This window comes from Theropithecus gelada, chromosome 12 (assembly GCF_003255815.1).
Source record: "Theropithecus gelada isolate Dixy chromosome 12, Tgel_1.0, whole genome shotgun sequence".
Taxonomy (NCBI): Eukaryota; Metazoa; Chordata; class Mammalia; order Primates; family Cercopithecidae; genus Theropithecus; species Theropithecus gelada.
Window position 1 is genome coordinate 68,388,446 of NC_037680.1, and position 16,519 is coordinate 68,404,964.

The following is a 16,519-nucleotide window of genomic DNA, read 5'->3' on the forward strand; positions in this document are numbered from 1 at the left end:
TTTTTTTTTTTTTTTTTTTTTTTTTTTTTTTTTTGAGGCAGAGTCTTCACTCTGTCGCCCAGGCTGGAGTGCAGTGGCACCATCTCGGCTCACTGCAAGCTCCGCCTCCCGGGTTCGCGCCATTCTCCTGCCTCAGCCTCCCGAGTAGCTGGGACTACAGGCGCCCGCCACCTTGCCTGGCTAATTTTTTGTATTTTAGTAGAGACGGGGTTTCACCGTGTTAGCCAGGATGGTCTCGATCTTATGTATGACAAATCTTTGGGGAAAACTAATCCAGTTCTTGAGCTCCAGGCATAGAAAGTTAGGAATGAGTTGTTGGATAGGTGGGGAGAAGACATATCTAATTTGGGGATGTTGCTGCCTCACCAGTATGCAAATAACTCAAAAATAATACAGAATAAATCGCTTCAATTTCCACAACTGTTGCTCTCTGTAATCCCTACAGTGTGTGATTTTCAACAATTATCTGGCCTAATTCTCTGTTTTATTGCTTAGGATTTTAGTGCTTCAAATGTGGAACATAGAATAAATGTGATTGCCAGTGAAACTTAAAAAAAAAAATGCTGAAGTGCAGTTTTCAGCTGACATACAGCTAGTTTATAGGAACAAATGAAAAACACATTTTGAAAAGGAAATGTAAATATTACATTAGGTCTGGGTCCCCCAACTTCTCGCCTGCAAAAAGTAACAACAACTCCATAAAGGTTAAACAGGCTTGCTTTGGGCCCAGAGTAAAATTAAGTCTGCTACCAACTCTATGGCACTGCAGAAGACAAAGGATTATCTGTGTGAATAAACTGAATTTACAGGTCAATACATTCATGTTTGCAGGACTATTTAAGGTATTAGAAGTTCTGATATAATACAAGAAAAATGCAGAAGTAACTATCAAATCATCAAGCTGCTGAAATAAATTCAGATACTCTCTAGAGCTGGCAAGGTGATGTCAAAAAAGTTAAACTTGAAGAATGAGACTTAGATTTCTAAATGAGATTGGTTGGGGGAAGCAGAGTTAATAGGAGAACTCAAGACTGAAACAATCAACATTACTGCTATGTTTGGAGGAGAGTTTAAAAATCAATTCTTTCTGCTTGTTCTAAAACTGTTCTGCCAAAAAACTGACATTGTTACATGCCTTTTATTTTTTGGTTTATTTAATCTTCTTTAACACAACCATTGTTGGTTCAACAATCCAATATTTGAGGTTACATTATTGCAAAAATAAGGACATAGCTGAATAGGTTATGCCATCAATACATTTGTTAATCCTATCCCTTTTATTAAAGACAAAGCATAGTTTGTTAATACTGTCTTGGATTAACTCTATTTGTAAGGTTACTTACAGTGGTGCATACTAAAGGCAGGGGATTTGCTCCCTGGACCAAGTGTCTTTAAACTATAATTTAACAAATCATTAGCATTTTGTAATTAAAAACAGATAAAGCAATATTTTAGTATAATGTTAGGTAGCAGTAAAAATTACCCTGTCTGAATATATGTGTACATATACATAAAACACTAGCATGCTTTAAGAAGTTAAGAAACATTAATATTCTGTGAAATTAATATATAAATTAAATACAATCTGGAATGAAATTCCCATTATGTACAAAAAAGAAAAAATAGAATATTTCGTTTCCAAAACCTATAGATTTTAGCATCTTATAAGCCTACATCACATCATATGGAATGTAAGGGTTAGTTCAAATTTGAAGAGCATTGAAGAATAGTATGAGCCAAGTTTCCACAAAGCAGTATATATTATTGTATTTTGAAGATTTATATTCGTTCCAATGTTAACAAGACAACATCCGTTTGAGCTTCCCTAAAGAAATATTTGTAATATCTTTTATTTATTAAGAAAAAATACAGCTTTAACACTGTTTGTTATTATTTAAAAATATTAGAAAATTAAAAAATTTTGAAGATGACATGTTATTCCAGGATATATGAACTTCTTTAGTATTGTTATTTAAGGAGTGAAATAGTTAAGCTACTATTGTAAATATTTTACTTTCAAGCACATACATTTTTTTCTCTGTTTTCATTCTTTTCGGCATTCTTTGTTTCCTGTTTCATTTTCTAAATTTTCTTTCTTACTTTCTGAATAGTCCTTACTTTACTACATATCTTACTTCATTAGCTGACTTATATAGTCTCTTCATTTTTCCTTCGTTTGCAATAATACAATGGTTTCTATTAAGTAAACAACCAACTAGGCATCTCTTTTTATCTTTTGTAGATGTTTTCTTCTTAAAACATATAGTTATATGTTTAGCTTACATATTTATGTATATTATATATCAACACAAAGAATAAAATTAGATTCACAGAGTACGGTGGAAATACAATATACTGCTGGTACACTATTCAGCAAGCTTATGGAATGACAAAAAAGAATGAATCACTTTTCATGACTAGTATCTTAATTATCCTCTGTTTTTTTCTGACTAAGCCAAATAGATTAGCATTTTTCAACTGCTCAATTTCTTCTTCAATCTTGGAGACATTCTACGGAGATAGAACCTAAGTGCAAACTAAAAGTGGAGTCCGTGACAGGTCGCTCTCACGGTAAAGCCTGGTGTCTTGTGTGTTACTATGACTATGTGGTCAATGATTACTGCCTGGACAGGAACGCAGGAGTGGGTGGGTCGTGCTGGAGATGTGCAGGAATTTGTTCCTCGGCCCTGGAAGCCAGCTTGAGCATAGCACAGGATGACACAGCAGCTCTAAGCTCAGGTGGACTGGTGCACCTGGAGCACGGCGGGCTGCACGGGGTCCTCATCGGAGCGCTCCGCCTCCTCGGAGGTTAGCGCATAGCCACCCTCATAGCGCACCTTCTGTGCCTGTTCCAGGGCCACTGACTCCTCCTCTTCATCTTCCACAATAGTCAAGTCGATGTTGCTGTCCATTCCCGAGTTACTCCCCCTGGAGGTCACCTTCTCAGCAGCCTCCTCTGCGGTTTCCTCTTCCACCAGGGCGCTGGCGAGGGACGCTTCCGAAAGACCCTCCGCAAAGGACCCCTCTTCCTGGTCATGCGGCATCCGCTCGCTGCTAGGCAGGTCTTCTGACTTGGTCTCATTTTCTTCATGGCTTTCTCCGTCTCGGACTTTCTTCCGCCCGAAAGTGAGGGGAGAAACCTTGAAAGGGGAGCTTTTTCCTGAGGATAGTTTCTGGTGATTTGACGTGAGAGATTTCTTAATCTTCTCTCTCCTCTCTACAGATACGATCTTTGTCCCCAGCTTGTTCATCTTTTTCTCGATGTTCTGGCGAGAAAATGCTTTCTTGAGGCTATCCACTTTCTTGAGGCTGGATCTTTTTATTTTCTCGGCTCTACTTTCTTCCACCTTTTCCTCGGCACTGTCTTCCAGGGCCTCCTCATCGTGAGGCAAATCATCATCTGAGGAGAGGTCCACGGTGTGCAGGGTTTCCTCCAGGGATTTGTTTTCATCCGGAAGCTCCTCCTTCCCTTCCACGGCGCCGGAAACGGGGTCTTTCACAAACACACTGGCAGGGATCTCATTTTCCTCCTGAAAAGACGGACGGTATAGGTTTCATGTTAATAACATATTTCACAGATAGTCCTGAGCTGCTGTAACACGTGTGTCTGTTTTGGGGACACGGTGATGATAAAAACCAAATGTTTGTGGCACGAGTTTTCTAGAATAGGAAGAGTTAATTCCAAACTCGTCAAGTCATTCTCTTTAGGCTGGATAAGGCCAAGGGCAGCCTGTTGGGAATATCAGAAGGACAGCCGGCAGAAACTCTATCAGTGACAGGCAGAGGGGAAGTGGGCAGTGACTGAGATAGAACAGGAAGCTGCTTAGATAACGGAGCTAAAGTACGTTACTGTACTGTCAACCCACAGGCCCTCTCTCTCCTATCCTCTTTTGAGGTCAGAGGGCTTGAGCCTGCAAAAATCCCACTGCAGAAGAGCCTGAAGGTCAAGTTGGCAGATAAAAGATAGGGCAGGGGTAAGAACTGAGAAGTCGTCAAATACGAGACACACATAAAGCCTTGACTGGGTTCCCTCTCCAAGTAGGAGTCAGAAGTAAAGGTAGGGTCAACCTTAGAATCCGTTCAAAGGTCCACACTAATTTGGCTGAGGACATCATTTTAGAGTGAGAGAAGCAAGGACTAGGCTTCCTGGGGGTGCACTCAGGAAGCCTTGTGGTTTAGAATATCCTTTGGGGAGTTATTAAGGGGAGGTGAAATCTTAGGGTTATTTTTAGAGTAGTGAGGGGAAATTACTCTTCCAGTCATAGTTTATCAATTCTCTAGTGTTACACAGAGCTTCTTTGGGCAAGAATACTTTTGCCCTCACCTCCAGCGAAGAGTGAGGAGAGAAGCACAGAAAGCTGCCCCCTTCACCGTGGCCAGCACTCTCCTCCAGCTGCTGGGCACACAGGCAAAGATGGCTCCTCTTGGCTTTCAAGGAGCAGCACCGGAACACTCAACTCCAGAGTGGAAGGGGGATGGTGTTGCAACACTGCTCACTGGGGAGTTTTGAATGCAGACAGACTCGGGTTACACAGCTAAAGAACCCTTGATTTTTAAATATTTTTCTTTGGATATTGGAAAAGGAGAGCCTGTCAGCAAAATGTCTTCACATCTTTTTTGAAAGAAATGGCACAGTAGTGAATGTGTGGCCAGAGGCCTGAGTCTCAGTCTTTGCTGTACTACTGAATAGCAGGACAGCTTTCAGCAAATAACTTAATCTGTTTGGGTCTCAGTTTCTTCCAGATATGAACAAGAGATTTGACCTAGATTAGTAGCTTTCATACTGCACTCCCAGGGGCACCAGGGGTTCTGCTGGAATGCCAGAAGGGGGCAAGGCTCCAGACCTCCCTGCCACCCCTCCTGCAACCAGAGCCTCAGGATTGCCTGCTTATATCTAAGGCTGTTCAGTAAACTTTCAGTTTGAAAAATAACTGGATTTAGTGGATTTTAAAGTCTACTTGGGACTTAAACGTCATGCAAAGTTTATGTTAATGGCAAGAACTTCCCTACTTGTTTTGTAATTTTGATTGACTGAAAAGATGAAAACACGCTTTAAGAGTGTCACTTTATATTTGATACAAAGACTACATAAAGTTTAGATATTACAGAGAAACTAAAAAAACTCTCCTTATTAATAACTGAATGGTAGAATTATGATGTTCCTTGAAAAATACAACCCTGTCTCTCCCCTTACACACACTATACAGAGTCCTTTCCATAAATTGGTTAGAAACAAAGGATAATGTCTTGTGTTGAGGCAAAAAGCAGAAAAGTCCAATTAAATAGAATCCTTGTTAGAATGATGATATCATATATTGTTTCCCAAAACTCTCTCCACACTCTGCCATTTTGAATGTCATGGAAAGTGTCCAGGCCATAGTAAAAGACAAAGTAAAAATAAATAAATAAAAGGAGCATGGGACTGTCACAAGTTATTATAACATAGACTTTTACAAGCACTGCTTTCCCGTGTTTCAAGTTGAGGTTGCTTCTAGTTCCCAGGAATGTACTCCCCATGAGGGCAGGGATTTTTGTCTCTTGTCCATGCTGTGTCCCAATACCTAGAGCTCAACAGTTGCTTGTTAAATGAGTGCATGTTGGGTAGGTGGCTTTCTAAGAAAGCCCTGAGAGTGGCTGGAATGGAGATTGCCCTCTCTTGGGCAGGCTTGAGGCCTATGAAAGAACAAGTTTACCTCTGTGTCTAGAAGGAAGTTTGCTGACTTCTGGTGCCATTAGGAAATCAAGAGAACCTAAGTCCCAATGGAGGCAATGATCTCTATTTTTAAGGAAGGATTTTCTTTGCAGCGGATGGGTGTTACTAAAAGAGGGTTAGATAACTGAAATAGCTAAAGCTTGGATGCTTAGTCTAGAAGCAGAATTACTTCTGGGGTTGACAAGAGGGTTGAGAAGGTTTGACAGGAGTTGCTTACAGGGAAGGAAGAAACCAAGAGATCAGTGAAATGTCATTAAAAGTCCTCAGTGAGGAAAGCAGAAATTCAGAAAGAAAGCTGCAAAAATAATCCTTGGCTACCAGAGAAGAGTTACATTTTGTATAGTATAATCTCTCAGGGTAATCAAAGGTAGTAAGTTGTATAACTTCCCTTTCTTTAATCCCAACAAAAGGTAGGCATATTAACTGAACTTCTAAAGGAATTAAACTAATAATATTACAGTTTTTCTTTAAATGTACATTTTATTATTACAAAGGCATAGTTGCTGTTGAGTCTTAGACTCTTTCGATGCTTTTATCATGTATCTTTTGAGGACAGCTTTGAGGAAAGTTATTATAAGGTGAATCATATGTGATCTGTGGTAGATACACACTGTGTATATGAATGGGTGCTGAGGGAAGGTAGGAAACCCAATTGAACTCTTTTGTAAAATGCCAGGGAAATTATATGAGGGCTTTTTTGATGCCAGCTATAAAAATAAACCCAGCAGGAACAGAGATAATCCAGAATGAGTTGGATGTGTCTTTATGCAACTGGAAACAAGTGAGATATGTCTTCTTGGCTAACTGCTATGCTTCTGCTGTCATTTTAATTACACAAGCAGGATTTAATGTTCTGTATATTGAACAGTGTTTATTTTGTGGCTTCTGATGGCATCTACTCTGAAGGTAAGCCCTTTCTTTTCACACAAAAATCCATGAATGTCCAAGCACATGTAGCTCTTACCTTTCCATAATGTTTGTTTGGAAGCAGAAAAATACTGATACTTTTCAAAATTTCTATTCCATAGTAAAACATATGAGTGGTATTTGACAATTAAGTAACTCTTATGGTGGTGGATACTCAGTCTAAACTTCAGCCAATGGATGCTGGATAACTGCCCTCTCCTGAGGTGCCTAATCTCACCTGCATATGTGCCCTGTGCTCAAGCTCCCACATACACCTCATGGAAACACTTGATATTTCATATGCCTATAAGCAATGTGACACTTCTACCTTCAGCTTCCTGTTGTAATGTTTCTGATTTGCTTTCTCTTACAGGTTGCAAGACTGATGACGATTTCAAGAGGGAAGATCAAGTACACATCCTCAATTCTGTCACTGCTTCCCTGCCCTCGTTACTTATAGTTCTACTTAGGGTTTGTAGCCCCTGAAAATGGCACTAGGAATCCCTTGTGGGCTGCACTGCTTTCTTCGGTAGTTCTGCCCAGTGGAGGCCCTCAGGAGAGCTGATTATTTACCCTTTGTTTTCAAAAAGGTCCTCAGCTCCCCTGATGCAGGTGTTCCTGGTTCTGACCTTTCACAAGAACCCTAAGGAGTTTTTCAAAGGAAGGGGAATAAAACAGCACACTTCAAACATATATGACTGATAGGCTCACAGCATAAAAATGAATGGGAAGAACTGAAAAGGTAGCATTTCTCCTTGTAGTTCAGCTTGTTTGCTGTTCATATTGATCCTAGTGAACTAATAGTCCATTTGTATCAACACAGACAAACTTGCCAACATGCTGGACACTTCTTGGTTTGAAGCTCATGGAAGCAAATCTTCTGTGTACGTATCTAAATACCTAGATATGCACACTGTAACAGAAAAGAAGACTCTATGACTTGCCTTAGAAAGGAAATCATAGGAAGTCATTTAAAAGCTTGAATAAGGAGAGAATTCGTGTCACTAACTCATCATTCCTGTTGGTAGAAGAAAATAACAAAGGATGTCATATTCCCACTGGGATGCGGTAGCATCCTGGAGGGATATGAAGACCATAAATTTGTGTCCATGGAATGTTTTATCCAATAATCTCTAAATACTAGTTATTAAAATAAAACTGTGCCCACCTGACATTCTGATTTATAGGTCTTTTTTACACATTGATGGTTTTCTCCGATTTGTGTTTCTGAGGTATGGATTGCCAAGTGGATACAGTCATTGATTAGAACTGCACCCCTAAGGCAGCTGTCGGTAGAATCAGCAAGTCATAAGAATAAAATGCATTAGTTATAATCCCTGAGCAGTCTTTCACATTCTGGAGGATTTAAAAGTTTCATTATTTGTCAGTGTTATCAAGGGTTCAATTCTTTTTTAAGACACACTGGTTAGGTGTTCTTTGTTACAAATAAAAAACACAAAACAAAACCAAACCAAAAAACCAAATCACACTGAATTATTTAAAAGCTGATGTAGAAAACCCAGCAAACATGAACTTTACCATGGTGGGATTATAGTGCTTGTTTTTACTCATTTTGCAATTCAGTTCTATAATCTCTATTATTAATAATAAAATGAAACCTAGCCAGTCACTGTTTCTCAGGGCCTCTGTTTCTTTGATATAAAATGAAGTTAAACTGAATGATGATTAAGGTGCTTTCCAGCTCTAACATATTTGAATCTGTGATGTTAACATAAACTCCACAAAAAAGAATTAACAAATTGCAGAATTGATTCCATAGTGTACTGATACCAAATGTGTTTTGTTTTATGTAAGAATCAGAACTATAGGACCTGAGTTGCATTGGAGAATATTTTTCATTCATTCAATTCAAACAGATATAGGTTACAAAGCAGTGGAAGGGGCAGCATTTACTTGGAAGGGCTGCATCTGAAAGAGTCTAGTTTTTTTTACGTCAGAGTATGTAATGATTCTTTCTAAGGAATACCAACAATTATCAGTTATTCACTTAAAGTGTCTGGGGCAGTGCTCACCTTCAATAAATGTAAATAATAACAATAAGAACAAATATTTTGTTTACCTCATAAAGTAAAAGGGCACTGGATAAGTAACACATCAAAGCGAATATCCCATATGGGAACATTGTAGTGTGATAGAAACATGGCGAGTTGTCATATAAAGGCGTCTTTTCTTATCTATATCCTCATTTCTTCCAGGTCTGTACTAATGTAACAGTCTTCAGAGCAGTGACTTTGGATAAAGTACAGGCTTTTAAAAAATCAATTTAAAAATGATCTGAAGATGTTACACTTTTAGCGCCTTTCTAAAATTCTGACCTTATCAAAGGAACCCAAAGGATGAAAATTTGAACACATTCATAGGCTCAATTCTCCAGAAATGTATCCAGTGCAAATAGCTAACCTTTCCACTTTTTTCACCCAATTTCCCAATTTTATGTGGATGAAAGTGTAAGCTGTCCATGAGTACTCTCGTTTTGTTCCCAGGATTTGAAATAATCTCCCAACTGCTTTTTCAAATAATCATTACTAGAACCTTAAGAGGACGTAAGAGGGTACTGCATCCTCAGGGCCAGTTACCTGTGAAATTCTAGTCTCTTAAATCAAAAGAGAAAATTTCCTCATAAGTGTAGAGTCACTGATTTTCTGTACAAATTCTATTTTTTCTTTTAGTAAGTGATCACCATGATGAGAAGCAAAGTCTCAGTCTTTCTTTAGCATTTGCTTTTTGATCAGAATGCCTATGAGTCTTATTTTATTTATGCTGGGTCATGTCACAGTATTTTGAATTCAAATATTGATCTGAAGCTATTACAAAAAAGTTTAAAAGAGAAAACTGCAGAATTTAACTAGGATTTTAACATTTATTTTATTGCTGAAAGAGAGATGAATGTTTCTTCAGTTTTAGACACTGCTGGTTATAATTTAAAGTAATTGCTAAGAAATTAGATGCCTACCATCTACAACAATGTTGTAACATTCAGTACAGAAATAATGACATGTTTTAAGTAGGACAAATTAAGGACAAAGTTTGGAATTTTTAAAATGCAATTATGGCCAGGCATGGTGACTCACGCCTGTAATCTCAGCACTTTGGGAGACTGAAGTGGATGGATCACCTGATGTCAGGAGTTCAAGACCAACCTGACCAACATGGTGAAACCCTGTCTCTATTAAAAATACAAAAATGAGCTGGGTGTGGTGGCGGGGGCCTGTAATCTCAGCTACTTAGGAGGCTGAGGCAGGAGAATCACCTGAACCCAGGAGGTGGAGGTTGTAGTGAGCTGAGATTCCACCATTGTACTCCAGCCTGGGCAACAGAGCAAGACTCTGTCTAAAAGAAAAAAAAGTATCTTCAACCACTAACCAAAGCAGACCTGTAGATTTCAGTGGGCTCGACAGGACTCCCCAAACTGAAAATGTACTCTTCTCAACAGTACCGTACCAAGTATGCTCAGGTCATGGGATAGATTTTCCTTTCTCACTCTCTTATTTTTACGTAATTTTTTGTCTTAAACTAGAAACAGTAGATTTAACAAGGGGAAGTCCAGCATAGGATTCAGATGGGCTGAAAATGATAAATTACCTAAAGATACTGAGTAACACCTGGTACATATTTGCCCTCCACATTCTCCACAGGTCTAGGAAACAGTCTCCTTATGCTACACTGTGAAGATTATGCTGTGACTAGAGGGTTTATTTAGAGTAGGTCTTTTGGGAAGAGTCCTTTGCTTTCGTGGAGATGAGATAGAATGTTGATTTCAACATGGCGGTAGTTATACAATACATGGTTCTCTGTGTATAGCAGAGCTGTTTTAAGATCCTGGGTAAGGTGAGGTCAGTTTTTACCCAAGGACCATATTTCTAACCAAGCAAAAGTGTAGCCTTCTTTCTGAGCCAATGAATTTCAGATCCACTCAGTAATATCTTCTATTCATTGAGCACTTATACCATGCCAGTCCCTGCTAACTATTTTAAATGTTATTTCTTTCATTCCTCACTCTGTGAGAGAGACAGGAGGGAAGAAGCATTAGTGTTCAAGAGTACATGCTTTGAAATCAATTAAACATGAGTTTGAATCCCAGTTTCACCACTTGCTTACTAACTAGCTTCAGACAAGCCATAAACATTTTCGAATCTCAACATCCTCATCTGTAAATTCAGGATAAATAAGATGCTTACCAATGTATGCTGGATTTATTAAATGCTTGATTTCTTTTGCTCTTATTAATATCATCGGTGTGTAGATGAGAAAACAAGTTTGGAGAAGCTACAAACTGTGTCCAATATGACATTTAGCAAGTGGTAGAACTAAGATTTGAACTACTGTTTGTGTGACTCCAAAATTTATCTTCTGAACTACTATACTGGACCACTCTCTAATACAAATTATTGGTTTATCCATTGGCATAATTACTACTCTGGGGACACTGCTACTTTTAGAAGGACCAAGAGAGTCCACTGAGTGACTATACTTGCATTTGTTTTTTACAAAACAATCGTCTTGCGATGCCTTGAGAGTTGAGAATTCTAGTATTCTTTAGGCTAATAAAGGATCTTCCACGGCTTAAGAAAGGTCCAGTCACTTGCCTTTAGTTTCCTGCCTCCTAAAATGCTCTTGAAATGTGTCCTTGGGGATGGCTTTCTAAAGGGGCCAGAATGGAGTCCGAGCACATTGCTGTGGATACTCTTAGCTTCCAGTTTGGTCTTGAGCACCCCTGTTTCAGCTTTTACTCACTAGGTGGAGAAAATCTACTATTTCTGGCTGCAATTTCACACCTGCCAATTCAATGCGACAAAATAGGAGACCATGTCAGGCCCTCAAAACAGCATATGCCTTTAAGTTCCCAAGCAGGTTTTTTTTTTTTTTTAATGTCAGATTTATAATTCTCCTGAATTTCTACTAGCATATCCTCTCCATCCCTCCCCTCAACATCTGCAGAACATCCGTGACAAAACAAAACAAAACCCAATCCTGACAAATTGTGACTTCCTCTACAAGATAAATGCTTTTTTCCTCCTCCTTAACTGAGGGATGGGACAAGAGAATTTGCCTGATTCATACTGGAAGCAGGACAATTTCCTTTGGTGTCTCAGACTTAAACAGGTCTGTACATGTTTGGTTTTGTTTGGAGATCAGTATTTAATTTAGAAATGCCTTGAGAGCTGAGATTTCTCTTAGGCTAATAAAGTAAGGATCTCATATGGTTAAGAAAGGCCCAGTTACGGTATCTCTTTTCAATTCATCTGGTGCATGAAAAGCCACTGCATTTGCATTAAAAGCTGAAAAGTTTTCAGCTGCAAAAGCCTGTAAGGTAGAGGAGGACATCAGCTCCCTAAACCTTTACAATACTCAAGTGCAATTTGAGGAGGACAAAAAAGCAGCGAGATGAGTCTTTCCTTTTATGGGGGTAGGAAGGCTTAGGTTCTAACTTGGCAGAGCAGATTCCTTTTGAAAAAGAAGGCTCCCTCGGTTTAAATCTCAATTTCTAAATCTCTCTTGGGAGATGAAGGCTCTCCCTGTGTGCCTTTCACAATCAAACTGTTGCTTATAGCCTCTCCCTTCCATGGCTTTGAAATCTTCTCCTATTCATATGGTCACAACAAGACAGCCCTGGGGCGAGGATGGCAATCACTTCCTGGGCTCTGTGCTGGCTGGATTCCACTGGGCGGAAGGGCTTCCAGCATTAGGCAGGGCTGCCCTGGGATTCACAAATGCCCACCACTTGGTGGAACAACAGCCCCACGCAATCTCCCTGTCCCCAGATAGCCTCTTGCTACATTAATTGCATCATTGATGCATTAAAAAAAAATTAAGTGGCCTTTTTATTCGAAGGCAACCGTTTGAGGGAGAAACATTTAAGACTAGCCTTTGTGACTATAGCTGATAACATTCCGTTTATTTTACTTAACCGTTGTGGTCTCTCTGAACAAAGAGAGGCATATCTAGTGTGTTTGTACTCTCTATTTCTAGTGCATTTGCTAGAAAAGAACTCTGCAAGATTGCTTTGCCCCAAAAAAGTCTTAAAAGAACAAGGCTAACTCTAATGGAATCAATCCTCTATTTGCTTGGTCCCCAAAACGTTGGTAGCCTTTGTACAAAGGGATAGTTTGACTTTTTGGTTAAAAAAAACAACAAAATACCTCACATGATCACTTCATTTCCACAAAGAGTTAATGAACAGCCACTGAATTAATTTGCCCTGTCCAGCTAACAGCTGCAGCCAGAGCCCTACGCCCCTAATGCAAAGAGATAAATGAATTTGACTAGGGTGCAAGCACCTGCACGTCTTCCCAACCTGTACAGAGTACATCCAGGTGCTCCCTGACAAATGACCCGGGGCCTACTAAGCCCGCGGGCATCTTCTTTGGGTTAGTCTGCAGTGACCTGGAAAATTCCCACCCCTGTGTGCAGATTTCATATTTGCTTGCTGTAGGCAGACAGGGGACAGTGCCTTATGTGTGTGATCCCTGACAGGCAGGACAAATGTGAAAATGTCTGTGAGAGCCAGGATGAGTGAGATCAAGAATGTTGAGGAGTTCCAGCCCTCCTGTAAGGAGGCATAGGTGACACTGACCTGGAAGATGAGCACTTTGAAATGGTTGCGTCGGAGGAGCTGGGCGTGGTTGTTCTCCAGCCGCTTCACCTGTGCGCTCTGCCTGTCCATGCGCTCTTTGACCGCGCGCGTGTGGGCGCTGACCTTGCGGGACTTCTCCAGCAGTTTGCTCACCGTGTTGCTGGTGGAGGCCTGGTACTTGGAGAGCTTGGTGAGGTCGTTCTGGATGCCCTTCACGGAGCCCTCCAAACTGATCTGTCGCTGCTCCATCTTGTGCTGGTTCTCCTGCACGGCGTCCAGCATGTTCACCAGCTTGTCCAGGAGCGTGAGCACCGTGACGGCGTTCACCTGTGAGTTGTCCCGGATGGCCTCATCCGTGTTCCCCAAGTTCAGGCTGGGGCTCGGTGTGGAGGAAGGCATCGGGCTGGGGCTCGAGGGCTTTTCCTGCCGCATGTCAGACCCAGGGTGCTGGAACTTTTCGGCCTGTGCAGCGTCCTCTCCCATGGCTAGGCAGGTGGGAACGTTCTTCCTCTCTGGGAGCTGCTTCTTGCTCGGGTGAGAAGTTGCGGTGGTGAGGGTGCAGGATGAGGCCCGCTGGTTGGAGCTCAGAGCACCACTCTCTAGGACTGGCAGAGGTTCAGACAGGCAACAACTGGCTACGCTGATCAGGGGAACTGCATTCCAGCTGCTCTTAAAGGCCCTGCTCCACCCAGTGGGAGGAGAAGGTTACAGAACTGAGAAGGACTCAGGGTTCAGAAGTATGCACACACTTCCTAACCGCGTTCTGGGCACAGGACACTTTGTCGCAGGTTTAGCTTTTCTTTCCTGCTCCCCTTCCCTTTTTAACAAAGTTCAATGTCATATTTCAATCATGACTTCATCTAGAGGCGGAGAAAAACATGCTAACTTGGCCCAGCTCCACAGCTTCCAATTGACTACAGCTAGTATACTTTTCTCTGGCTGCTATGCTACAGATGCAACAGGGTGCCTGTTTCTTTTTCCTGGATACAAGTTATTGTAACGGAAAGTATTGTTTGCATTTGCCCTAGAACTGACTGATGGATTGCAGAACCCCGGGTGTCCTACTGGGAGGCATAGAGTTTAAAGGGTACTGCAGCCAAGTTTGTATTATTAGTTTCTCATTTGCAAAGGAATGGAAGTAACTCTGATAATGATAAGGAAAGCAGCTCAGTTCTTATTACTCTTGCAGCTGGGGATACAAAATAGGTTAAAAGAGATTGAACTTTAGGGATATTAAAAAAAGTAATGTTGCTGTTATGACTATTATCGTGTAATATATGTAAACTTTTTGGATGACCACATTTAAAAAAATAATTGTTTTTTTCAAGAGGTGAGATTGAGAGAGGAAAAATAAAATGCAGTCTTTTTAAGAACCTACCATGATGATTTGTTTTAACTAACTTTGAGTTGATGAGGAGAGATGTTCTCAAATGCCCGTCTCTGCAAGGCATTTATTGACACGTGCCCAGAAGTGTCTGTTGGCAGGCTGAGTTGGAGTTTCTCAAGTGGTTCTAATGTTTGACATTTTAAAATTCCTGCTCAGTGAAGTAGCACACCTGTTCTCAAATGTGACCCTCCTCAGCTGAACCCTTGGGATGTGGGGCTTATTTCCTAAAATGGCTTTACATGCTTGAGTTGATTTTAAATGTATCCAGCCTTTGAAAGTGCTTTCAGCAGGAAGTTTGTAACAGGCCTTCTATGAACAATTTTGAGAAGAACAAATGCCAGCTCATACCAGGTCAGGGATTGATAATGGAGCAATGCCATTCATCAATAGTAACACCCACATGTAAGCCAATCACTCAGCAGGCCATTGGTTATCACATTGGTTGAATCTCTGCCTTCTGCTATATGCATGAAGCACTATCCGGAAGACATTGGCAAAGCATGACCGAGACCCTGCTCTCAATGAGTATAGCTGCCAGTTAGGAAGATGAACTAAAGATGTATACAGAGGCCTCCAATTTCTTCAGATAATTGGTACCACCAAAACCCACTTAAAGCAAATGCTTTAAAAATAGAGACCAAAAAAGGTGAAAAGAAGGTTTGGTTGAGATGTTATCTTTTAAAAAAGTAAGAACATTATTAAAATTAATTTATCTTATATTTGATAAAATTTAGTTGGTCAAAAATGTGTTAAATATTAGAATAAAGGATGAATCAAGTGTTGATTTTGAGAAGCACAATTTTCTAACAAAATTATATGGTATCATGACACGACGTCCTTTTACATTTGACTTTTGTGGGCAAATCATAGAGTGTCACTATTTCAAAAATATTTGAGGGCTTCATCAATTTTCCAAGAGCCTCTCTTAAATTTTGACATTCAAATCATTTCTTTTTGAAGCCCTTATTGTGCCATCATCCGTGTAGATTTGTTCTTCTTCAAATGTTAATGTTAACTATTCCAGCTGCAGATTCTCATTTGTCAGAGGAGTTGCCCATGATTCAAGGGCTTCTCTAACATTACCTTCATCAACTTCATGATTTCCTACGTATTTTGCAAAATTTGTGATTTCACATTATAATCACTTCACCCTGATTTTGCATTGATTTGTGCTGATTTTGCATTGCATTGTTGGATATTGTATAATCAGCTAGATGAATAGAGACATTAAAGAGATGGGGTGTGAGGTGGGAAAAGGAAAGAGGCTAGTTGTTAAATAGGAAGAAAGGTTTGCTTGTGGGCTTACTTATTTTTAAAATATATATTTTGAATAACACAAATAATATCAGTCATCTATTGCTATGTACCATACCACCATGGAACTCAGTGGCTTAAAATAATGTTTTATTTACTCATGATTCTGTGTTTGGCTAGTCAGAGCTCAACTAGAATGGATCATTTCTGCTAGGCATGTGCATTCATCTGTAGTTTGAGCTGAGGAATCTGAGAGGGCCTCATTCACATGTCTGGCTTCTCAGCTGGGGCAACTAGGATACTGGGATTTCTCTCTTTTCCTTTTTCAGTCTCTGGGGCCTTTCCATTTGATCTCTCTAGTAGGGAAGTCAAGCTTTTTTACGTGGTACTTCAGGGTTCTAAGAGAGTAGAAGCAAATCTGCAGGGTGTCTTAAGGCTGCAGGGTATCTCTGGAACTCTCCCCTTGTCACCTCTACATGCTGTGGTCCAAGTAGGTCACAGGCCAAGATCAGATTTAAAGAGCGGAAATAGACTCCACCTCTTTATGAGAGAGAAGTAGTAATGTCCCATGACAAAAGGGTGAGCCACTAGGGGGTGCTTCTTGTAGTCATCTTTGAAAACAATCTCCACGTGAATGGAATCTTCTTTTAAAAGGCTATTGCAG

General features: G+C 40.3%; 1 protein-coding gene and 1 long non-coding RNA gene across 2 annotated transcripts in view; one reads left to right on the forward strand and one right to left on the reverse strand.

The window, feature by feature from the left end:
• Positions 1-1,130: 1,130 nt before the first annotated feature.
• Positions 1,131-14,059, reverse strand: CAVIN2 (caveolae associated protein 2). Its single transcript, XM_025404666.1, has 2 exons — positions 13,215-14,059; positions 1,131-3,530 (listed from the first exon to the last, which is right to left on the reverse strand). Exons 1-2 carry the CDS (start codon positions 13,695-13,697, stop codon positions 2,736-2,738), a joined length of 1,278 nt encoding a protein of 425 aa, XP_025260451.1. The 5' UTR covers positions 13,698-14,059; the 3' UTR covers positions 1,131-2,735.
• LOC112636160 overlaps positions 13,309-16,519 on the forward strand; it is a 198,251-nt gene continuing 195,040 nt past the window's right edge. Inside the window, exon 1 of the long non-coding RNA XR_003122138.1 lies at positions 13,309-13,543. This is a non-coding gene — a long non-coding RNA (uncharacterized LOC112636160). The remainder of the gene's footprint in view (positions 13,544-16,519) is intronic.